Source organism: Salvelinus sp. IW2-2015, linkage group LG4q.1:29, assembly GCF_002910315.2.
Source record: "Salvelinus sp. IW2-2015 linkage group LG4q.1:29, ASM291031v2, whole genome shotgun sequence".
Taxonomy (NCBI): domain Eukaryota; kingdom Metazoa; phylum Chordata; class Actinopteri; order Salmoniformes; family Salmonidae; genus Salvelinus; species Salvelinus sp. IW2-2015.
The window spans coordinates 64,399,525-64,425,600 of record NC_036842.1 but is presented as its reverse complement, the minus strand read 5'-3'; the positions used below and the strand labels follow the sequence as shown (position 1 = coordinate 64,425,600).

The following is a 26,076-nucleotide window of genomic DNA, read 5'->3' as shown; positions in this document are numbered from 1 at the left end:
ACTCAGGCAGTTTAGCGCAATGCTGATTGGCTATTATTTTATTTAAAGAATGATCAAGGGAGGCCAAATGCTCGCTGGCTTCCCTTGCATTCAATGCTACAGACGGCAACAATGTCATACTCTTTTTGATCAGACAGCATAGATGGGCTACACATACAGAGACAGAGGGGCGCTGTTTCGGTCGCTTGGATGTTTCCTCCGGTAAGATACGTTCAGCCTCTTGCGAATTTAAGGACATTTATGAAACACWGAGAGACTAAAAAAATAATTGTTATGTTTTTTTCTTGGTCATTTTTTGGGGGGGAAGCCTGGCTTCCCTTGGCATCCACGAATACACACCACTGCTGCCCATATAATCATTAAACTACGCACAAAGAACCCGTTCTAGAAATGGCCTGTGGTTCAAAGTGTACCCAATTGTCATACTTGAGTAAATGAGTAAATATTGAGTAAATATTGCATAGAAAATGACTCAAGTAAAAGTGAAAGTCACTCAGTAAAATAATTGAGTAAAAGTCTAAAAGTATTTGGTTTTAAATATACTTAAGTATCAAAAGTAACTGCAATTGCTAAAATATACATTAGTATCAAATGTAAATGCTATAAATCACTTAAACTCCTTATATTAAGCAAACCAGACAGCATGGCTTTCTTGTTTAAAAATGTCTGGATAGCGAGGGGCACCCTCCAACACTTACATMATTTACAAACGAAGTATTTGTGTTTAKYGAGTCYGCTAGATCAGAGGCAGTAGGGATGACCACGTGTTCTCTTGAKAAGTGTGTGAATTGGGCCATTTTCCTGTYCTGCTAAGCATTCCAAATGTAGCGAGTACTTTTGGGTGTCAGGGRAAATGTATGAGAGTAAAAAGTCWATMTTTTCTTAGGAATGTAGTGGAGTAAAAGTTGTCAAATATAAATAGTAAAGTACAGATACCCACAAAAAATGACTTACTGTACCTTTATTTTTCAGGACTAGCCTGTGTCAGCTGATCTGTCAAGCCGTTACTGTTCCTCACATCCAGCGTTGGGGTAAGCCTCTGCCTCCTGGCTCTGAAACATGTACTGGAACACGTGTTTCATGGGGGGATTAGATACTACTAAAGACAACMCTGACCAGTACTATAAACCAACTACAGAGAGGCTACCTTCACAGCACACACTGATTCATACTCCCAAGAAGTGAGGTCAAATGTTGACAAGTTGTTTTACCATTACCTGCCTTTGTCTGACTAAAGCCAGTCATTTATGGCTGACACAGTAATGGTCGTCACTAGTTACCACAGACAAAGTCAAACCCAGCCTAGTTCWAYWWTTTTTCTTAAAATCTGATTTTAAACCTAATCTTAACCCTAACCTAAACCACACTGCTAACCTTATATTAAGACAGAATTTTACGATATGTACCATTTTAACTTAACCATTTTAACTGTGGCAACTAGTGGAAAATCACAGTAACTCATAACTTGTGTTGACTTTACTGACTGGTTGATTTCACTGAATATATAACTACACTTCAAGATATAATATCTGTGCAGAGCTAATTCAAACACCATAAACATATTCTACTCACTGATTTTAGGTTGGACTCCATATCATTAAAGTTCCACTCACTCAAGGGCAGGTTGAAATTGAATGGCTGTAAAGACAGAACAGCGTCATATCAGTATGAGCTGCTGTGATCACTGTTATCACTCTTATCTATTGAAGAGAAACTTCACATGGGAACTATTATGCCTGTTTCTGCAGTAACGTTGTTTCCCCCATGCTTCCGGGAGACAGGCTTTAAACACACTGTCTGCCAAAGCTTCGGAGTGTCCTACTCACATCTATGACAGCAGCGGTGGGCTCCACACTTTGCTGGTGGGTCCTCAGGAGAAGCTGCAGGTCCTCCAGACTCATGTCCACATTCTCTACAGCATCAGGTACTTCTGGTCTACAACACACACACCATATCACACTACTTGGGCTACACTTGAAAACAATACATTAATATGTAATAAAACAATGTAGAGCTGTTGCTGTTTCTCTGTGTGTGTGTGTGGGGGGGGGGGGGTGTACCTTTCCAGAGCAGGTCTCTTGCTCCTCCTCTCTGCTCCAGACCCTCTGCCCTCCAGGACGGACTGTACCATGGCAACATGGAGGACAGGGGGTTCAGAACACACCTCRCAGGAGCCCAGTGGAACACCCTCCCCCCGGCCTCGCACCCCTGGGCTCACTGGTTCCTCTTTGATCAGCATCATACACTTATCCCTGTGTGGGGAAACACAGCAGTCTTATCTGTTTATATCAGTCCTGCTGAATAAGACTAGATACTGGATTTTTTTACTTTGGAAATCACTACAGGATAAAAGGTGACTTTGACCTTTGATCCTCACCTTGTCTCCTCTGTTTGCATTTGAATGGCCATGTTGGTGGGTTGTGACATTTCYGTWAYGTCTGATATGATTGGTCCTCCTGTCATTGCACTATTGGAGCAAGAGGCAGTTTCTGTAGATGGCTGTAGAGAAGGAGCAGTAAGAGTTTGATGAAAGGGTTGTGAAGCTCACAGCCTGACAGTCACTATGCAGTTCAAAATATAAAGGGCTTTATTTTATGATAATCATAATGTCCCAATGCTAAATGGAAACTATAAATGCAGTACAACTAGCAAAAAGGTAGAGTGGGTTCTCACCGATTGGATATAGAAGGGCTCATGCAGGGACTCCATTTGGTGGCTATGACTGAACTTAGAGGCTGGGGGTGTGGTGGAGCCAACATCCAACATGAGTGGACTGGGTGGGCCAGGCATCACCATGAGGGGAATATTGAGAAAACAATGCGAGTCAATGGAAATACTCTTGTGCAATGACATGCCATGGAACTGACAGAGCCATAGAGAGCCGTGTCTGCTCGTCTTTACTGGATGAGAGCCAAGGATAAGGGGAAGTAACTGTAACCTCTATTGCAAGGGGGACTAAGAAAGCAGTGGTCGTATTGAGAAACTAGCTTGGCTTCTGTAGAACACGTAGAATAACCCACTTGCTTTTCAACCACTGAGAAAAGTTAAATGTATGTTAGTGTAATTACTATGTAATTGACTTGTGATATTTTATTTCTTTCATCTTATACCAGCCACTACTGTTTCTATTTTACCAAGGCTGTGTACACAATGCCATATCTCTATCAGTTTAATTTACTGCAACCAATACTAAGCACAAACAGCAGGGCACAATGACAACATGAATTGTATTGTAGAACACAGCTATGCCACAGTGATGAATGTGAACAATGTCCAGTTAATGTAGAGTCAGTTGTGATTGTAAATCTTTAGGTGTTATGGACATGACAGCTGTAATGAGAGAAAAGGGCATACCTAGTCAGTTGTACAACTGATTGCATTCAACTGAAATATGTCTTCCGCATTTAACCCAACCCCTCTGAATCAGAGAGGAGCTGCCATAATCGACATCCACGTCTTCTAATGGGTTAACTGCCTTGATCAGGGGCAGAACGACAGATGTTTTACCTTGTCAGCTCTGGGATTCGATCCAGCAACCTTTTGGTTACTGGCCCAATGCTCTAACCACTAGGCTACCTGCGAACATATGAGCGTTGCATGGGACTTTGCCTTGTCCTTCGACCGATTTGGTTCACACGGGTCACACAACGTGACAGTGCATTTCTCTTAGAGGATAGAGGGTCATGCGCCCTGGTTAAGTGGAGTGGTGTGGGTGTGAGAGGATGGGAGGGGGGGGGGGTGAGTGATTTGTGTGTGTGTGGTGTGTGGTGTGTGTGAGGGGCTTAGAGCTCAGTAGGTCTGATTCAGCATTCAGCTCCATTCATCTCAACTGTGATTGTGCATGTCAGCTGACCACATCCAGCTGAGTTGGCCGTTCCCACTGCAGTGTTTGTGTTTACATTGTCGATTTTGTTAGTGTGTGTGTAATGAGTGTATGTACATACAGGTGTGTTTTGTGTGTGTGGTTTTGAGTGCATGTATTGTTAATCTTAGCCTTTGTGTGTGTACGTGTGTGTGTGTTGTGGGCACGCACTACAAAGAGAAGCAGTATACTCACAGCTTTCTCTTCATTCCTACAGTGCTGGGTGTGTTTGATTGCATCTGGCTGAATAGGAACTGAATCAGCTAAAAGGAGCAAAAAAAAAAGAGAATGAGCCAGCACTAAGTAGTTTTCTAGACAGACGGGTTGCCTCTTACAATGTACCAATGTTCCGCCGTCTGGGTTTCTGAGATTTGCGCCCAAAGTAACACACTTTGACTCTCCCCTGTCGCTCGCTCTCTAACACACACACACACACACACACACACACACACACACACACACACACACACACACACTGTATTGTCATGTTTGTTCAGAGGTTCTCACCTTGTTCATGACTTTCTGCTGCTGGGTGTGGTTCTGTCTCAGTGAGACCACCTCTCTCCACAGCACCTCATTCTGCCTGGAGGAGTAAGACAGACCACTGTGACATTCACCACTTCATTATCCACCCCYTCACTCACCACCCCGCATGTGTGTGATCTATGTGTGATTAAATGGTGTGACTAGGCAATGCTCKGATTTCAGCCTGTTCACCCTGATGTGTCATATCTGAGTGCTCAGCCAAATGTCATCCACCTATTCCAGATCAGACAGAGACATATGACAAGACCACCTGTACTGCTACCTGACGCATGCACCTGACCAGCACGCCGGACACTATTATAGGGCGCAACGGTCAGGTGAGCAGCTGAATGTTCTCTTCAACCAATGTAGACAATAGACCAAACCATTGGAACATACAATGCGGCCAGGGACAATGCATGGACTACTGAGGATGGACTATGAGTTGCTTTGACTCTGTTGCATATGGCTTAGTATGATTAGTAATATGTTTTGTCCCAGTTCAGTGCCTCAAACTAAATTTCATAGCATTAAACCAACTACAGTACTGATATTTGTAACTGTATTGATTTAGCATGTGTCATACATTGTGGATGTAGTTATGATTGATGCGTTGTATCAGCACACTGTTCTTCCTACTTACTGTTTCATGTCTTGCATCTGACACTCCATGTTCTCTTGTTGACTGCGCAGCATCTGCACCTCATACAGCAGCTTACTCAAGTCCTCCTGTCGTACTTTAGTCTCTTCACTTTTCACAATTGAGACCTAAACACACACAGAGGTCTTACCATGTGTACTTTGTTGGTGTGTGTGTGTGTTTTATTTCCTAGGTTTCTGTCTCACCTTCCTCTTGATGTGCTCCAGCAAGTGTTCGTGGCCTTGCAGGAAGTAGAGGTGCTGGAACTCTGTGTCGTCTCGCTCTGGCTTCACCAGGCCACTCTGCTCTATGTTCACCACCTTCCTGAAGCCATCTGCACACCAGTCCACAGTTAGCGGCACACAACAACACACACACCTCCAGAGGCACAAACACTCAAATGAATGCCTATCCTACAGTACCTACACAAGTCATTCCTACACTATTCACTTCTAAATACTGCTAAATATCCGAGAGGGTCTTTATTCTTTAGTGATGAGGAGAGGTACTCACACATGTTGAGCTGACGGACAAAGCTGGCCATGTTGTTATGTTTGAAGTACTTTGGCAGCACCTCCTTGGCAAACCTGCCCTGGTCAAAAACATGGAAGCTGGTTCCAGTCTGAGGGACAGAACCAAAATAGGGGTWTGTGTTTAAGTTCTATGAACCACTGATTGGCCATTGACTACCTCAATTCAACATTCAGAACCAGTTTTCCAGACACAGATTAATGCTTTTTAGTCAAGGACGTTAGTGTCAAAACCATATAAGGCTCAGTCCTATAAATCATGTGAAGGTTGATCAAATAGGAAGTCTTATTTGCTTTACAACAAGAAGTCCATATTAAATATTTACTTGCATATGCTAGTTCTTTTTGAAAAGACTCTGGATTCGAGCAGACAGGGGAATCTTAGCCACTTCCCTTTTTCATTTCTTAGAATTTAAGTATGCTAAAAGCTGAAATGAAAGTTGAGGGAGAAACACATTTATCAGTAAGCTGTACACAACCTATTTAACAGTAAATCAATGACAAGATTATGGACTTTTGTCACTTAGTCAAAGTCTAGTAGCACAGAGGTAATCAACCTGGGGTCAGCGAAAATATTTGTAGAGAATTCCCCTCCAATGTCTTTATGAATATTGCTAGCAACAACAGAATAAATACATTTTCAGTAGAAAAGAGGATCATGTCTTCTTTCTAATGATGACAACTTTATTTMTTGACTTGGATATACATTTTTTTGCCAACCTATGGCTAATCTTTGTTTAACAAGCTAAACAGCTGCTATAAGTGAAAATGTGTTACCTTTCTAGATCAGTGTTGTGGAGTAGCCTAGTGAACTACATGTAGTTAAACTAGTAATTAAACTAMTTGGTGGTAGTTGAACTAAATTCAAATCTTGGTAGTGTTTTAAACAGAACTGTTTTGCCATGTAGCGGTGAAGCTATCCTGCATTCACGTGCTCATCAGAACTTCCTAGTTGTGATGTCGGAAATACAACTTTGTTTCATTCTGTGCAAGAAAAGGTTGAAGAGCCCTGCAGTGTCACATTATTTTAGTGTTAAAACAGGTTGGCCAAATTATTTCGATTTTTTGTTGTTGTTGTAATTGTTAATATATCTGTCTCAATATGAGTCCAGCACGCAAAATCAGCTAATGATCATGATGAAATCATTCTTAAGTTTCTCAAAGATAGCTACTCACTTACATTTTGAGGACTCTGTAAACGAGATTGTGGAGTCTTCGGCATAACAGTATCAGGTACAAAAACAAAGACGTCGAGGGGTGCTTAGTGTGTGGTCTCACCACTCCTTTATAGACACAATGCTGACATACTAGTCATTTTTTTATTACATTTTCCATGCTTTTATGAAGGGAACAAGACAAAGGCATTTTCTAATTTCACTGATGAATTGCAAGGCAGGCACGTGTTGAGTTAACCAAAGGTTTAAACAGATATCTTGTTTTTTTAACCCGGGTATAAATGGTCACCAATTGATTTGATGTTCAAACATAGAACTATCCTTGAGTAATAGACAAGTAGAATATTCACTAAAACAGGACTTCTCTATCTTGTAATTTATATCAAACACATGAAATATATTCCACTGTATGAAAGACCGCTAACTCTCTTTAACCAACCAGAARTGTCAGTTCTTCAGGTACTCACAGCACTCCAGCAGATGAGATGGTTGGTGTCCGGGTCCTCGACCAGGGTCCACAGTTTGGTGAGGAAGGCAGGCACATTACTGGCATAACCTCCATCCACACCAATAGAGCCAGGAGATTCCTGCATGGCTGCGCTTCAGTTGGATGAACAAACTGTTATTAAGAATGTGTATGAGAGAGTGTGTACGTGCACAGGTCCTACTCCATCTCTGAGCTGCTTTGCTGCTGACTCTCTGGACCAGTCATACGGCCATATCAGGCTCTGTCATCCCTACAGGCCAGCGTCAGCACAAACCTGCCCCTGCAGCGTCACCATAGCCCTCCAACACAAAAGACCCCACTGGGGAACAATACAGGCCATCACAAAGCCTAAAATAATACCACACTGTCATACCAAACAATACGATACAGCACAGGAGCGCTGGTGAGTACGTGTGTGTATGTCCAGATATAAACACTCCTATAAGAACAACTTTTCAGGACCAGTTCCAAGAGGAGAGTTGTTGTCTCAAAGACCGCACATTCATAAATTCATAAAAGCCATGATACACCGACCTACACTCACAGACTCATCTTCATAGCTCAAGGACAAACACATAAATATCATATAACATGTAACCCTTAGAAAGAGTACATCGTACAGTATGTGGTTTGTAAGATTTTTGTATCAACAACCACTGGTTTTGTGTCACAATTTTTCGAGAAAATTGTTTGTGAAGTTGTTTGAGTGTCATTGAAAAATCTGATAAAATAAATGTCAAATCCTGGTCAGAAATAAATTAGTTCCTATTTGTGACCATGCAATAGAATTATTGTTTGCATCCCTGGAGAATGCTACTTTTATGTATCTTGATCTGTGGTTAGTCACATGACAAAATACACTGAACAAAAATATAAACGCAACATGTAAAATGTTGGTYCCATGCTTYAAGAACTGAAATAAAAGATCCCAGAAAGCTTATTTCTCTCAAATGTTGTGCACAAATTTGTTAACATCTCTATTGGTGATCATTTCATCCACCTGACAGATGTGGCATATCAAGAAGCTGATTAAACAGCATAATCATTACACAGGTGCACCTTGTGCTGGTGACAATAGTCCACTCTAAAATGTGAAGTTTTGTCACACAACACAATGCCACAGATGTCTCATGTTTTGAGGGAGCGTGCAATTGGCATGCTGACTGCAGGAATGTCCACCGGAGCTATTGCCAGAGAATTTTATGTTCCTTTTTCTACCATTAGCTGCCTCCAACTTMATTTTAGAGAAGTTGGCAGTACATCCAACCAGCATCACAACCGCAGACCACATGTAACCACGCCAGCCCAGGACCTCCACATTTGGCTTCTTCACCTGCGAGATCGTTGGAGACCAGCCACCTGGACAGCTGATGAAACCGTGGATTTGCACAACCAAATAATTTCTGTACAAACTGTCAGAAACTGTCTCAGGAAAGCTCATCTGCACACTCGTCATCCTCACCAGGGTCTTGACCTGACTGTAGTTCGGCATGGTAACCAACTTCAGTGGGCAAATGCTCACCTTCAATGAATCACGGTATGGCATCGTGTGGTCGAGTGGTTTGCTGATGTCAACGTTGTGAACAGAGCCCCATGGTGGCGATGGRGTTATGCTATGGGCAGGCATAAGCTACGGACAACGAACACAATTGCATTTTATCGATGACAATTTCAAAGCACAGAGATACCATGACGAGATCCTGAGGCCCATTGTTCCGGCCATCCATCCGCCGCAATAGCCATGTTTCAGCATGATAATGCACAATCCCATGTCGCAAGGATCTATACAGAATTCCTGGAAGTTGACAATGTCCCAGTTCTTCGATGGCCTGCATACTCACCAGACATGTCAATCCAGAGCATCCCAAACATGCTCAATAGATGACGTGTACGACAGCGTGTTCCAGTTCCCGCCAATATCCAGCAACTTCACAGAGCCATTGAAGAGGAGTGGGACAACATTCCACAGGCCACAATCAACAGCCTGATCAACTTTTTGCGAAGGAGATGTGTAGCTCTGCATGAGGCAAATGGTGGTCACACCAGATACCGACTGATTTTCTGTTCCACATCCCTACCTTTTTTTTAAGGTATCTGTGACCAAGAGATGCATATCTGTATTCTCTGTAATGTGAAATCCRTAGATTAGCGCCTAATGATTTCGTTTCAGTAGACCAATTTCCTTATATGAACTGGAACTGTCACGTCTACTCCTACTCCTCCCCTCCAGCATTCGACGTTGCAGGTATACTAACCACCGGTCCTGGGATTCATCATTACGCACACCTGGCATCAATCATTACACACACCTGCACGTCATCATGATACTCACCTGGACTCCATCACCTTCCTGATTACCTCCCCTATATCTGTCACTTCCTTTGGTTCTTTCCTCAGTCACTATTGTTCCTGTGTTTATGCGTAGATGCTACTGTTATGGTGTCTTGTTTGTTGTTTTATTAAACATTTCACCTGCTTCTCGACTCTCAGCGTCTTTGTTACAGTAACTCAGTAAAATCTTTGAAGTTGTTTATTTTATATTTTTGTTCAGTGTAGTTAAAGCCTGTCTAGGACACGTGTTCCGCTAGCGGAACCCCTCGACAACATTCCGCTGAAAAGGCAGCGCGGGAAATTCAAAAATATTTTTTKGAAATATGTACCTTTCAGACATTAACAAGTCCAATACAGCAAATGAAAGATAAACATCTTGTTAATCTACCCATCSTGTCCGATTTCAAAAATGCTTTACAGCAAAAGCACAACATATGATTATGTTAGATCACCACCAAGTCAAAAAAACACAGCCATTTTTCCAGCCAAAGATAGGAGTCACAAAAAGCAGAAATAGAGATAAAATTAATCACTAACCTTTGATGATCTTCATCAGATGACACTCATAGGACATCATGTTACACAATACATGTATGTTTTATTCGATAATGTGCATATTTATATCCAAAAATCTTAGTTTACATTGGCGCCATGTTCAGAAATGCCTCCAAAATATCCGGAGAAATTGCAGAGCCACATCAAATTACAGAAATACTCATCATAAACTTTGATGAAAGATACATGTTTTACATAGAATTAAAGATACACTTGTTCTTAATGCAACCGCTGTGTCATATTTCAAAAAAWCTTTACGGAAAAAGCAAACCATGCAATAATCTGAGACGGCACTCAGATATAAACAACATTTCTCCGCCATGTTGGAGTCAACAGAAATACGAAATTACATTATAAATATTCCCTTACCTTTTATGATCTTCATCAGAATGCACTCCCAGGAATCCTAGTTCTACAATAAATTGTTGTTTTGTTCGATAATGTCCATTATTTATATCCAAGTAGCTACTTTTGTTAGCGCGTTTAGTAGACATATCCAAACGCTCATGCAGGTCCCCCATAACGTCGGACGAAAACTTCAAAAAGTTATATTACAGGTCGAATAAACTTGTCAAACYAAGTATAGAATCAATCTTTAGGATGCTGTTATCATAAATATTCAATAACGTTCCAACAGGAGAACTCCTTTGTGTCTGTAGAAGTAATGGAACGCAAGTCGCTACCATGTGGAATGCGCGTGACCAGGACTTGGCTCTCTGCCAGACGACTGACTGAAACAGCTCCCATCCGGCTCAACATCACAGTAGAAGCTTCATTCAACGTTCTACAGACTGTTGACATCTAGTGGAAGGCGTAGGAAGTGCAAACAGTTCCATATCCCACTGGGATTTCAATAGGCGATGAGTTGAAAATCGACCAGCCTCAGAATTCTCACTTCCTGTTTGGATGTTTTCTCAGGTTTTTGCCTGCCATATGAGTTCTGTTATACTCACAGACATCATTCAAACAGTTTTAGAAACTTCAGAGTGTTTTATATCCAATAGTAATAATAATATGCATATATTAGCATCTGGGACAGAGTAGGAGGCAGTTCACTCTGGGCACGCTATTCATCCAAAGTGAAAATGCTGCCCCCTATCCCTAACTCCCTTAGGCTACATTTTTTTTAAACATAAAAACAAATTATGAAATAGAAATTAAATCAAACATGTCCAAGTAGATGTTGTGACATGATTAAACAAAACTGAAGGCAATTACAAAAAGAAACACCAAAGTGCGAAACATTAAATCAAATTATATTGGTCCATACACATATACATGAATGCAAAATAGTAACATGAAAATGTTTGCCTTATATTTAAGGCTGACATATAGGCTACCTTTCAAACTAGCAGCAACCTTTGTGCAGCAACCTTTGTACAACACTTGCCCACAATGAGCCCTTCAATAATCACTCATCCAGCACTCTTTTTCCATCTCACATAAGGGCAGTGGTTAAAGTACTTTCAAGTACTACTAAGTAGTTTGCTTTGGTATCTGTACCTTACTATTTATATTTTTGACAACTTTTACTTTTAATTCACTACATTCCTAAAGAAAATAATGTACTTTCAACTCCTTACATTTTCCCTGACACCCAAAAGWACTCGTTACGTTTTGAATGCTTAGCAGAACAGGTGTGCCCCTGACTATTTGTAAATTTAAAAACAAKAMAATTGTGCYGYCTGGTTTGCCTAATATAAGGAATTTGAGATGATTTATACTTTTACTTTTSATACTTAAACATATTTTTGAAATGACATTTACTTTTCATACTTAAGTATATTTCAAACCCAATACTTTTAGACTTTTACTCAAGTAGTATTTTACTGGGTGACTTTCACTTTCACTTGAGTCATTTTCTATTAAGGTATCTTTACTTATACTCAAGTATGACAATTGGGTACTTTTCTCACCACTTCATAACGGATATTTAACTTTGTTCTGGCCTACAACGTTAAAATAATGGACTTCTGGCGCCATCTGGTGTTTATATTTATGGACACCAAAATCATGTACAACGGATGGCCAGTTTATAGTCACTGCACATAGAACAGGTCACCACTGTAATAACAAGGTGTCTCATATCYTCTTTAATTTGAATATGAGCTTCACAATGTCTTCCAGGTGGACCAACAGGATGTCTCCAACAGCTAACCAGGTTCAGAGGCTTCAKGCAGGCAGGCCACAAATGCCCTCTCTGCCCTGGAAGCATAAAACCTCAGCAGCGCTGGTCCATTAGAGAAACATACAGCACTGCTAGCTAATTTAAGCAACCTGTCAAAGATACAGTAMGTTTAATATCCCAAAACAACATTTATCTTAATACTTCTGAAAATCTGAGAATAGTTGAGATAGCCCTTCTTATCCTTATACTTTCTTTCTCCAAAATAAGACATTTAGGCTGAGAGAGACTACAAAGCTGCAACAATTTGTAATTTGGTCTAAATGTGAAGCAGGAAATCACTTGCATTTGCATTTACATGCATTTTACCCCGCATGTGCCTGAGAGAGATATGGCTGTAATACCTGTACTCGGATACACCAGTGTCCACTGTGCATTGTTTGGAAGATAATGCTMCCTTACCTGCTTCAACAAAGGCCCATGCTGGGAAGTTAGTGCCCCCGCATCGCCAAAATGATAGTGGACAGTGTTTAGGGCCTGGGCAAAGTGTTCATCAGCTTTGGGGCAAGTGCTATGATGTTCCTTTATTTGCTCCGCCAATCTACATTCACCAGTATTTATGATGCRCCCAGTGCTCGTTTGGAATATGCCATTCTGCCTTGCTGTCACATGTCCATTCGTTTGGGTAGTGTGTGTGTTTAATGAGGGTGGTTAGAAGTTCTGAACTATAATGATTTCAGTTGAASGGAAAATGACCACTGCTACGTCCTGACAATGTGTGAGGAATGTGTTGCAAGCATAATTAAACATTTAGAGACCAGAATAAGGCGAGGGGTGTGTGGCGAAGATGCGCTATAGGCACATCTCTCTCCACTATTGGTTATTGACATTTTGATAATTCATTAAATATAATAGCCTATACATTCATACCATTCTCCAAGTGGAAATGTTGTTTGGAGAGCTCACAAGCTACACAACACTTCTGATAAATAACTTTKGGTTTATTTAATTGTTTTTACCAGTTTAGTGTCAATTTCTTAGTTGTCTTTGTTTGGAGAGCATGTGTCCGGTTTCTCCGTCATGTTTAATGGTGTGTGAAGGCTGCACTTTAGCAGGCATAKATATACCTGCCCTGTGCATCAAGAATACGTGTGGCCAAATGTATTTAAGTGCCCATTTGGGGATGTTGTATTTAGTGAAATTTTGGGTAACACAAGGGGAGGCTGAGCCTGGTAGACCCCACCTGTGCTTTATTGGTTAAGACAGRTTTTGCCTGATGAGAGGCTTTTTTATTTTAAATGCTGACATTTTGAAGTCAGAACTTTGTGGAGGCTGCTGAGGGGAGAATGGCTCATAATAAAGGCTGAAAGGGAGCAAATGGAATGGCATTAAACACATGGCAACCATGTTATTTGATACCATTCCACCTATTCTGCTCCRGCCACTGCCATGAGCCCATCCTCCCCAAATAAGGTGTCACCAACCTCCTGTGCAGTGGTGATTTTAGAATGTAAATCTTGGTGGTGTAAACTCCCCCCAAAAATGTGGGATGCATGCCAGCAAAGCCACTACACAACACTAAACAATACATGAATTTGACTATAATAGTGACAAACGGTGCACACAAACTGTTAGGGCCTACATAAATCAAATCAAAGTTTATTTGTCACGTGCGCCGAATACAACAGGTGTAGGTAGACTTTACAGTGAAATGCTTACTTACAGGCTCTAACCAACAGTGCAAAAAAGGTATTAGGTGAACAATATAGATATAACAATATACAATAAAGAAATAAAAACAACAGTAAAAAGACAGTGAAAAATAACAGTAGCGAGGCTATATACAGTAGCGAGGCTATAACTAGCGAAGCTACATACAGGCACCGGTTAGTTGGGCTGATTGAGGTAGTAKGTACATGTAGATAAGGCATTCCCATCAGAAGAGTCAACACCTTACCATTGTTACACCTGGCTATCAGCGGAGCCTTGTCTGGCAGCGAAACAGTTCATTTAGCCTCATTTACTGCCTTTTAAAAAAACATAGCTGATATGGCTGACTTGCTAAAACAAATGTGGTTTCTACTGACAATTGAGATGTACAAACTATGGCAGTGTCCTAATGTTTGGGATTGCGTTGGGACAGCTTTATCGTAGGCCCTAAGAGTTGTGGTGCTCCATTTGTCACCGTCTCATAGCGCAGTTAATTGTTATTGTTGTGTTGTTCATTGTTTGTGAGTGCTTTGCTGCCCCCTGTAACAGTATAACTTTACAACCCGTCCCCTCGCCCGCGACACGGGCGCGAACCAGACCTTCTGCACACATCAACAACTGACACCCACGAAGCCGTCTTACACATCGCTCCACAACAAAGCCAGGCCCCTTTTGCAGAGCACAGGCAACACTACTACTCAGGTTTCACGAAGCAAAGTGACGTAATGTTGGAACACGTACTAGCGTACCCGCAACTAGGCCTAGCCATTTCACATCCGTTACACTCACCCTTCTCAACCTCCTCCTTTTCAGCAGCAACCAGTGATCCGGTCAACAGCATCAATAACAGTAACTTTTAAACCCGTCCCTCGCCCCGACACGGCCGCGACCACAGGGACCTCTGCACACATCAGCACAACCTCGACACCACCGAGCCGTTCGTTACAACATCGCTCCACAAAGTCCACGGCCCTTGCAAGAGCAAGGGGCACAACCACTTCTATAGGTTTACAGGCAAGTGACGTTAACTGATTTGAACGCTACTAGCCGCCTACCCCGCTAACTAGCTAGCCATGCCACATCGTTACACTGCGCTGCATCAACCCCCAAAACCCAACAAGATTGACATGCTAAAATCGCCACTGGTCTCAAGTCAGAATTAGACGTTCATCCATGTTTCTCAAAAAGTCAAATCTCTAAGTTGTTCCAAAGGAATATTTTAAAGTGTTTAAGGTTAAGTTTAGGCATTTACTCAGAATTCTTAAGGTTAGGCATTAACTCTGAATAGTTAAGGTAAGGGTTAAGGTTTGGGATAGGCTGAAAACAAAAATATTAAAAACGACTTTCTATCGCTGGATTTGAACACGGAACCAGAGGCAGATGTTTACGCCCATCCACCATCCCTGTCCACAATGCCCTAGCATTGTGGAAACTTACCGAAACTTACTTGAAGGTAATAGCTCTCACTGTTGCCCCTAGTGGCCGGTTTCCACGCCATCTCCTGACGTCCTCAGATATGGATGAATGTCGAATATTRAMTTGTATCACGGGTCACCTGCCTGGTAAAATTACTGACGGAAAAAAATACTTAGCTAGCCAGCTAAGTTAGCAAACGTTAGGTAAGTAGTTAATTAGCTAGCTAACTAACTGCTGGAGTGGTTTACTAGTTAGCTTGCTAGCTAACATGATCTAAAATTGTYAATGACTGAGATAATATGTAATTATGATAGCTAGGTCTATTTAACCTGAATGGATAATTAGTAATGTTGGCTAGCTTTTTACTCACCATTTTTGTTCAGCCACAGTACCTTGCCCATTTGTCCGTTGAAAAGTAATACCCATTTGTCCGTTGGAAAGTAATTCCTCTCAGCGCTGGCTCCACTGTCTGGTAGACTTGCTACAGCTGCAACAGTCCTCATTCACGAGCTTKCCGGATCAATTTGATCTTCTGGATTTGGTGGGAGAATTAACCCACCCACTGGGTCATATCTCAATAACCCAACATCAATAACCCAGTATTAACAACCCAACCTTGCTCTTTTTAAAGAAAACAACCCAACTAAATGACCCAATGCCTGCAACCCAGTAGATTGGTCACCCAAACAACCCAGCATTTGTGTACAGCACAGCTTCAAAAAGTACTCAATGAGTCTCTGCATTTGAACTTTATGTTTATYGTGCTATAGCATGATAAACTGAATTCAATATAATTCCAATGTAAGAAAAAAAAAAATCAACTATCCCCTTCGTCACTTTATCCCGGCGCTGGGTCTGSAAATACCTATGCAGAGTAAAAAATGCATTGCCTTGATGTTTATTCTCTTGGCCTAGTCATGTATACCATGGACATGCTAGACTGAAGGGCTATAATAGATGTTGTACCTACAGTTTGTTGACAGAACAGTAGAATCCAGCAGAGAAGGTCCAGTATAAATCTAACCATAATGAATGAGGCCAATGCATTAACATGCTTTTCAATGTCTTACTTTTTCCCAGGTGGAGGATTTGTTTGGATTTCTCTTGTCTCATTACTCCCTAAACACACACAGTAAGTACTTCTTTACACCAGGGGAAGGTTGAAGGTCACACCATGGTCAAGTCTAGTGGGGGCATTAGAGGATGTATGATAAGCTGACTTGCAAAGCCAAATCCTGTTTGCTCTGTACAGTTTGGATTTACACCTGTCATGTTTCTGTTATATTACACTGTTATATCAGACATATCTGTTCCACCTAATTGGATCCAATGATATGCATCTTTCTGTGATGTTCCCTAAATCTATGTCAGGCAGTCTCACTTACCATGGGTTATGCAATCCTGGACTTGTCAGCCGCCAGGAAAGATTAAAATAAGATGAAGGACTTAAAACACTCGTCTGTGGTCGCCAGTGCAGCCTCAGGGTCATGATCTAGTAATTAATCAAGTTAAAAGCCTCATGTAAGCTGCTAACATGGTGTCCCCYAGCAGCACTACCCAGTGAAGTGCATCACCATTTACATAGCATTATGCCCATGCTATAATCAAGGGAGACACTCAAGTTTTTTAATCCAAAATCTCTTGACACATTCAYAAAAATAGTAATGGCCTCTAAACCTTCAAGCTGCATACTGGACCCTATTCCAACTAAACTACTGAAAGAGCTGCTTCCTGTGCTTGGCCCTCCTATGTTGAACATAATAAATGGCTTCCTATCCACCGGATGTGTACCAAACTCACTAAAAGTGGAAGTAATAAAGCCTCTCTTGAAAAAGCCAAACCTTGACCTTGACCTTGACCCAGAAAATATAAAAAAACTATCGGCCTATATCGAATCTCCCATTCCTCTAAAAAAAAAATGAAAAAGCTGTTGCACAGCAACTCACTGCCTTCCTGAAGATAAACAATGTATACGAAACGCTTCAATCTTGTTCTAGACCCCATCATAGCACTGAGACTGCACTCATGAAGGTGGTAAATTACCTTTTAATGGTGTCAGACCAARGTTCTGCATCTGTCCTCGTGCTCCTAGACCTTAGTGCTGCTTTTGACACCATCGATCACCACATTCTTTTGGAGAGATTGGAAACCCAAATTGGTCTCCATGGACAAGTTCTGGCCTGGTTTAGAGCTTATCTGTCGGAAAGATATCAGTTTGTCTCGGTGGATGGTTTGTCCTCTGACAAATCAACTGTAAATTTCGGTGTTCCTCAAGGTTCCGTTTTAGGACCACTATTGTTTTTACTATATATTTTACCTCTTGGTGATGTAATTCGGAAACATAATGTTAACTTTCACTGGTATGCAGAGGATACACAGCTGCATTTCAATGAAACCTGGTAAAGCCCCAAAATTGCCCTCCCTGGAAGCCTGTGTTTCAGACATAAAGAAGTAGATGGCGGCAAATTCTTTACTTTTAAACTCGGACAAAACAGAGATGCTAGTTCTAGGTCCCAAGGAACAAAGAGATCGTCAAATCAAATCAAAATTAAATCAAACTTTATTTGCCAAATGCGCCGAATACAACAAGTGTAGGCTTTACCGTGAAATACTTACTTACAAGCCCTTAACCAACAGTGCAGTTCGAGAAGAAGAAAATATTTACCAAGTAGGCTAAAATAAAAAGTGCTAATAAAAAGTAACACAATAAGAATAACAATAACGAGGCTATATACAGGGGGCACCGGTACCGAGTCAGTGTGCGGGGGTACAGGCTAGTTGAGGTAATCTGTACATGTAGGTGGGGGCAAAGTGACTATGGCATAGGGTAACAAACAAACAGAGAGTAGCAGCAGTGTACAAAAGGGAGGGGGGGGGTGGCAATGTTAAATTGAAGATTATCTTCTGTTGGATCTGACAATTAATCTTGATTGGTTGTACAGTGTCCTCAATCAAAACTTGTGAAGGACCTCGGCGTTACTCTGGACCCTGATCTCTCTTTTTGACGAACATATTTAAAACTATTTCAAGGACAGCTTTTTTCCATCTTCGTAACATTGCAAAAATCTGAAACTTTCTGTCCAAAAATTATGCAGAAAAGTTAATCCATGCTTTTGTCACTTCTAGATTAGACTACTGCAATAATCTACTTTTCTGTCACCCTGATATAGCACTAAATAAACTTCAGTTAGTGCTAACACGGCTGCTAGAATCTTGACTAGAACCAACATTTTTTTATCATATCTATCCAGTGCTAGCCTCTTCTACACTAGCTTCCTGTTAAGGCTAGGGCTGATTTCAAGGTTTTACTGCAACCCACAAAGCATTATGGTGGTGCTTGCCTCGTAACCTATCTCTCTCCCATTTGGTCCTGCCGTAATCCTAACGTACCAGCACATACGATCACAAGACCGCAGGCCTCCTTATTGTCCCTAAAATTTCTAAGCAAAACAGCTGGAGGGCAGGGCTTTCTCCTAATAGAGCTCAATTTTTATGGAATGGTCCGCCTATCCATGTGAGAGAACGCAGACTCCGTCTCGACTTTAAGTCTTTATTGAAAACTCATCTCTTCAGCAGGTCCTATGATTGAGTGTAGTCTGGCCAGTAGTGGGTGAAGGTGTAACAGAAGGACACTGGAGCGACGAACCACCCTTGCTGTCTGGCCTGCCAGTTCCCTCTCTCCTACCGGGATTCTCTGTTCTTCTAACCCTATTATGGGGCGTGAGTCACTGGCTTGCTGGTGCTCTTTCAGCCCGTCCCTAGGAGGGGTGCGTTCACTTATGAGAGTTTGGGTTGTTGAGTTTATCTGAGGCGCGCTGATCATTTCCCTCTCTGGGAGGTTCGCTCGCCTCCCCCTTAGAGTTCTGTGCTTGTCGGTGTGAGGCCTCTCTAGATGGCGCCTATTACTCGGTCTCTCTCTCGATCCTCAGGTTTATTGTAAGTTGAGTGGTTGAAGGATTTCCCTCTTAGTGGTGCGGGGGCTGTGCCGTTTGGCAAAAGTGGGTTGGGTTATATCTTCTGTTTTGGGGCCCTGTCTTGGGTTTCATTCTCTGGATGGGGTCCACAGGTGTCTCCTGACCGCTTTCCTGTGTCTCAGCACTCCATATTTATTGCTGCAATATGTTTATTGTTATATTGTGTGTGGTGGCTATGGTCCAGGTTGTTTACCTGGATACTTCTTCGCATGGCCCTATTCATCCATAATGTGCCCTGTGTGATTTAAGTATGCTCTCTCTAATTCTCTCTTCTCTCTCTTATCTCCTCTTCTGGAACCCCTGAGTTCACCTAGGTCCAATACGTTCAGGTACATACAAATGGCTATGCTGAATGATAGCAGCCTGCCTGTCACGCCAGCCGCCCTGGCCTGCTGCCATATACTAGTTTTCAGGAGGAACCTGTTCTGCTGCGGTTACCGGAAAGCCCCTAATACCTTGCGTCCCAGGACCTGCTGTTTCAACTTCTTAATGACTCGGCTATCGAAAAGCAACTGAGATTTATTCCTAGATTATTATTTGGATTACATGGCTTGTGCATTTATGAACTAGGATTTATTGTCGAAAAATCTTTGGCTCTCTCTAATTTCTCCTTCTCTATTTCTTTCTCTCGCAAGGCATCCTTGAGCCCTTAGAGTAATCCATTACCGTTTTCCCCGGGAAAAGACTACGGCCGTGGTGACTTCCCTTGATCTGTCATCTCGCCACGTTTGTCCTGGACCTTGCATTTGCATATTCCAGCTTTCGAACTGTTTCTGCCTGCGTTAATGTTGAACACCCTACCTGTCCCCAGACCTGCCTGTTTTTCAAAACTCTCTCGTAATGAATCGGGCTATATAAAGCCACACTGAGGATTTAGATTTTCACTGATTATTATTTGACTCCATGGCCTTGTCGATTTTATGATACAATTTTGAAATCCTTGTGCTCTCTGCTTAATTTACCTTCTTCTTTGTTATTCCTTCTTATGCTTCCAAGACATAGTCTTTCACGTTATGCTCCTACACGCTTTCTGAGGTGAGACCTGGGCCCTAGGACCATGCGTCTAGGGACTGATGCCGCTCTTCCGTTGTGACTCCATTTGCTGTCCACAGTCCGCCTGGCCTTTGCTGACTATTCTGTTTTCTAGCTGTTTTCTGCCTGCGGTTATGGAACCGCCCAACCTTGTCCCAGACCTGTTGTTTTTTCAAACTCTTGATGATCGGCTATGAAAAGCCAACTGAAAATTATTCATGATTTATTATTTGACCCTTCATATGTCCTATCTTTTCTATCTTATTAACTTAGACATACAAAGGTCCTTAGGCTATTTTCAGTATCGTGATGTTCTCCTCCATGCAACCATCGCTATGCCTAGCAAAGAGTGTGAAGACTGTGTCGCACACGACCGGCCCTTGCATCCTGGTTCCGCTCTTAGGAGATTTTCTTCCGTAGAGTAAGTTCGGACTTTCTCGGCGAGTTAATATGGCGGTCCGCGCACAACGTGTCAGATAATATGCTAACATGCTAAGAGCGCAAATCTAGATTATATAACGAACTGAATGTGGTGTACTCTCGAATGTTGTCAAGTGCTAGCGAGAGTCATGTAGTGCGACAGAAGCACTCCTGCGGCATATTAGCTTGATGTACGAAGGCTATAATAAGTACTCATTAACAAAGTCCTTAGACGAATGATATATAGACATATGCTGCGCAAGACTTGATGCAATCTAAGTATCACTTAATGTCCTCTATCATCTTCAATACTGGAGTCAATTCTGATCCTCAAGGTACTTCGTGGATGCTGGTGTGAGATACTGCACTTAGTGTGTGTCATGTCGGACTGTGTGCTACAGTGTTATCTCTCCAGGTGTGTCATCTTCGCATTGCCGTCTCTGTGCTCTCTCTCCGCGTATTCTCTCCATGGTTCCTCGAGATGATACATCTGGGAGGACCTAGAAGTCCTAGGGACCTGCCTCCCAACGACTACCCTGGGCCCGTCGTGACTCCCTTGCTCCTTCGCCAGTCCGAATCCCTGGTACGTGCTGCCTGTCTCCAGTTTCAAACTTATTCGTGACCTTGCGGCTAATTGAACCCTGACCCGTTTCACTGGACGTGCTACACTGTATTCCCGGACCTGCGTTTTCGACTCTCTCTCTCTCACGGCACCTGCGTGCTCTCTAACTCTAATGATCGGCTATGAAAAGCCAACTGACATTTACTCCTGAGGTGCTGACCTGTTGCATCCTCTACACACACACTGTGATTATTATTATTTGACCCGCTGGTCATCTATAAGAATGTTTGAACTTCTTGGCCATGTACTGTTATCTCTACCCGGCACAGCCAGAAGAGGACTGGCACCCTCACACGCAGCCTGGTTGCCGTTCCTCTTAGGTTTCTTCTTAGGTTCATGCCTTTCTAGGGAGTTTTTCCTAGCCACCATGCTTCTACATCTGCATTGCTTGCTGTTTGGGATTTAGGCTGGGTTTCTGTATAGCACTTTGTGACATCGGCTGATGTAAAAAGGGCTTATTAAATACATTTGATTGATTGATTAATAAAAAAAATTGCCCGTCCACGCTTTTTATGGACAGATTTAGCCTATAGCCTACTTTGAAGCAAGGTAAGACATGCCTCATAATATGAAATAAAACATTCAGATTTTTAAACTAAGATAGTATGTTTTTCAAAATGCCATACTGCCTCCAGCTCCACAATTTTAAAGTTGCGTGGTGGAAGCAGAGCACTGATAGGCTCTTTGGCTGCACTTGAATGGTGAATGGGAGAAGCGCTTCAATTACCAGTCTATTATATATTATTAATAAAGCTAGCTATTTTTAATGTGTGTGCTCAAACTGTTTTTGAACTCAGACCCATGTTTTACTCCAGCAGCAACCAGCTGAGGAGCTGCAGGCAAAATTCTCACTCAAAATAGGCCCTGTATGCTGTGCCCGTGTGATAGTTGTGTTGGATAAATAAGATACACTATATATACAAAAGTATGTGGATAGCCCTTCATAATGGTGATTCTGTATTTCAGCACACCCGTTGCTGACAGAGTGTAATAAAATTGAGCACAAAGCCATGCAATCTCATAGACAAACTTGGCAGTAGAATGGCCTCAGTGACTTTCAACATGGCACCGTCATAGGATGCCACCTTTCCAGACGATTCTGTGCTTCCAATTTTGTGGCAAACGTTTGGGGAAGGCCCTTTCCCTTTTCAGGATGACAATGCCCGTGAACAAATCGAGGTCCATACAGAATGGTTTGTCGAGATCGGTGTGGAAGAACTTGAGTGGCCTCACAAAGCCCTGACCTCAACCCCATTGAACACCTTTGTTCTGAATTGGAACGTATACTGCAAGCCCGGTCTAATCGCCCAACATCAGTGCCTGACCTCACTAATGCTCTTGTGGTAGCAATGTTCCAACATCTAGTAGAAAGCCTTCCCAGAAGAGTGGAGGCTGTTATAGCAGSAAATGGGGGATGAACTCCATATTAATGCCCATGATTTTGGAATGAGATGTTCAATGAGCAGGTGTCCACATACTTTTTGGTCATGTAGTGTGCATGATGACTAATGAACATACACACAGGCCAATTGTATTCCACTAAATTATGCAAATGACCCTATAAGCATGACAGTCAAATGTATTTACGAGATTTTTTTCTCTAGGTCATTATGACCGGCAACAGTTTTATTGGCTTTTCACTTTTTTATTTGCCAAAAGCCGGCAATTGCCGCCTAACGGAAACCCTGGTGTCAGTATAAGTATGTTCGAGTGTGTGGGTAGCGACCAGTGTGTGTGCATAGAATCAGTGCAAGAGAGTTAGTAAAAAAAGGGTAAATGCAGGTAGTCCGGGTAGCCATTTGATTAGCTATTTAGCAGCCTTGTTTAGCAGTCTTATAGCTTGAGGGTASAAGCTGTACCGCTTGCCATGCGGTAGTAGAGAGAACAGTATACRGCTTGGGTGGCTGGAGTCTTTGTGCCTTGCAGTTGCCATACCAAGCAGTGATGCAGCCAGTCAAGATACTCTCAATAGTGCAACTGTAGAATTTTTTGAGGATCTGAGGGCCCATGCCAAATCTTTTCAGCCTTCTGAGGGGGAAGAGGCACTATCGTGCCCTCTTCACAACTGTGTGAGTGTGTGTGGAACATGTTAACCTTAGTGATGTGGACACAGTGGAACTTCAATCTCTCAACCTGTTCCACAACATCCCCATYGATGTGGTTGGGGGTGTGCTCGGCCCTCCGTTTCCTGTAGTCCACGATCAGCTTCTTTGTCTTGCTGAGGGAGAGGTTGTTGTCCTAGCACCACGTTGACATGTCTCTGACCTCCTCCCTATAGGCTGCCTCATCGTCGTCGTTGATCAATTCTACCACCATTGTGTTGTCAGCAAACTTGATGGTGTTGGAGTTGTGTGTGGCCAGGCAGTCGTGGGTGAACAGGGAGTACAGGAGGGGACTAAGCACACTTCTGGGGAGGGCCCCGTGTTGATGGTCAGCGTGACGGATGTGTTGTTGCCTACCCTCACTACCTGGGGGTGGCCCGTCAGGAAGTCCAGGATCCAGTTGCAGAGGAAGTTGTTCAGTCCCAGGGTCCCAGGGTCCTGAGCTTGGTGATGAGCGTGGAGGGGACTAATGCTGAGTTGTAGTCAATGAACAGCATTCTTACATAGTTATTAATTTTGTCCAGGTGGTTGAGGGCAGTGTGGAGTGCAATAGAGATTGCGTCATCTGTGGATCTGTTGGGACGGTATGTGAATTGGAGTGGGTCCAGGGTGTCTGGATTGATGGTGTCAATGTGAGCCATGATTAGGCTGTCAAAGCATTTCATCGCTATAGATGTGAGTGCTAYAGGACGATAGTCATTTAGGCAGGTTACCTTGGCTTTTTGGGGCACAGGGACTAAGGTGGTCTGCTTGAAACAAGTTGATATTACAGAGAGGGTCAGGGATAGGTTGAAAATGTCAGTGAAGACACTTGCCAGCTGGTCAGCGCATGCTCTGAATACGCGTCCTGGTATTCCATCTGGCCCCGCATTCTTGCGAATGTTAACCTGTTTAAAGGTCTAACTCACATCTGCTACGGAGAGTGAGATCACACAATCATCCAGAACAGCTGGTGCTCTCATGCATGGTTCAGTGTTTCTTGCCTCGAAGCGAGAATAGAAGGCATTTAGCTCATCTGGTAGGTCGCATCGCTGTGCAGCTTGTGGCTGGGTTTCCATTTGTGATCCGTGATAGTTTGCAAGCACTGCCACATCCATCAAGCATCAGAGCCAGCGTAAGAKGATTCGATCTTAGACCTGTATTGAAATGTTTCCTGTTCGTCGGAGGTCGCGGCAGGATTTCTTATAAGCGTCCCGCTCCTTGAAAGCGGCAGAACGTTAGTTCAGTGCGGATGTCGCCTGTAATCCTTGGCTTCTGGTTGGGGGAGGTATGTACGGTGACTGTGGTGACGACATCGTGGATGTACTTATTAATAAAACCGGTGACTGATGTGGTAAACTCCTCAATGTTATAGGATGAATCCCGGAACATATTCCAATATGTACTAGTGACACAGTCCTGTACCTTAGCATCCATTTCATTGGACCACTTCTGTATTGAGCCTGTCACTGGTACTTCTGGTTTGAGTTTTTCTTGTAAGCAGGAGGATAGAGTAATTGTCTGATATTTTTATTTTTTACCTTTATTTAACTAGGCAAGTCAGTTAAGAACAAATTCTTATTTTCAATGACAGWYTAGGAACAGTGGGTTAACTGCCTTGTTCAGGGGCAGAACGATAGATTTTTACCTTGTCGGCTCTGGGATTTGATCTTGCAACCTTTCGGTTACTAGTCCAACGCTCTAACCACTAGGCTACCTGGATAGCGAGGGAGCGCCCTGTATTTAGATTTTATTTATTAGGATTCCCATTAGCCAACACCAATGGCGACAGCTAGTCTTACCGGGGTACGACACATAACGAAAAGACATTACAGACAAAAGACTTTACAATTTACATACATTTAAAAACATGAACATGTAGTGTGTGTGTGCGTCTATCAGTTACACATACGTCAGTACACACACACTACAAGTAGGTCACATGGGAGAGAGGCGTTGTGCTGTGAGGTGTTGCTTTATTTGTTTTTTTAAACCAGGTTTTCTGTTCACTTGNTCCCGGAACATATTCCAATATGTACTAGTGACACAGTCCTGTACCTTAGCATCCATTTCATTGGACCACTTCTGTATTGAGCCTGTCACTGGTACTTCTGGTTTGAGTTTTTCTTGTAAGCAGGAGGATAGAGTAATTGTCTGATATTTTTATTTTTTACCTTTATTTAACTAGGCAAGTCAGTTAAGAACAAATTCTTATTTTCAATGACAGWYTAGGAACAGTGGGTTAACTGCCTTGTTCAGGGGCAGAACGATAGATTTTTACCTTGTCGGCTCTGGGATTTGATCTTGCAACCTTTCGGTTACTAGTCCAACGCTCTAACCACTAGGCTACCTGGATAGCGAGGGAGCGCCCTGTATTTAGATTTTATTTATTAGGATTCCCATTAGCCAACACCAATGGCGACAGCTAGTCTTACCGGGGTACGACACATAACGAAAAGACATTACAGACAAAAGACTTTACAATTTACATACATTTAAAAACATGAACATGTAGTGTGTGTGTGCGTCTATCAGTTACACATACGTCAGTACACACACACTACAAGTAGGTCACATGGGAGAGAGGCGTT

The 26,076-nt window shown here is 42.5% G+C and overlaps 1 protein-coding gene and 1 long non-coding RNA gene across 2 annotated transcripts; one reads left to right on the top strand and one right to left on the bottom strand.

Annotated features, from left to right (window-relative positions):
• Positions 1 to 959: 959 nt before the first annotated feature.
• LOC111962359 (heat shock factor protein 4) lies at positions 960 to 7,444 on the bottom strand. The gene is made up of 12 exons (XM_023985402.3): positions 7,200 to 7,444; positions 5,541 to 5,649; positions 5,234 to 5,361; positions 5,031 to 5,155; positions 4,370 to 4,445; positions 4,058 to 4,125; positions 2,674 to 2,773; positions 2,378 to 2,499; positions 2,061 to 2,252; positions 1,827 to 1,935; positions 1,573 to 1,638; positions 960 to 1,064 (listed from the first exon to the last, which is right to left on the bottom strand). Exons 1-12 carry the CDS (start codon positions 7,323 to 7,325, stop codon positions 1,005 to 1,007), a joined length of 1,281 nt encoding a protein of 426 aa, XP_023841170.1. The 5' UTR covers positions 7,326 to 7,444; the 3' UTR covers positions 960 to 1,004.
• LOC111962360 (uncharacterized) lies at positions 1,837 to 5,308 on the top strand. Its single transcript, XR_002877100.2, has 3 exons — positions 1,837 to 1,924; positions 4,631 to 4,725; positions 5,221 to 5,308. It is a non-coding gene; the product is annotated as an uncharacterized lncRNA (long non-coding RNA).
• Positions 7,445 to 26,076: the final 18,632 nt, after the last annotated feature.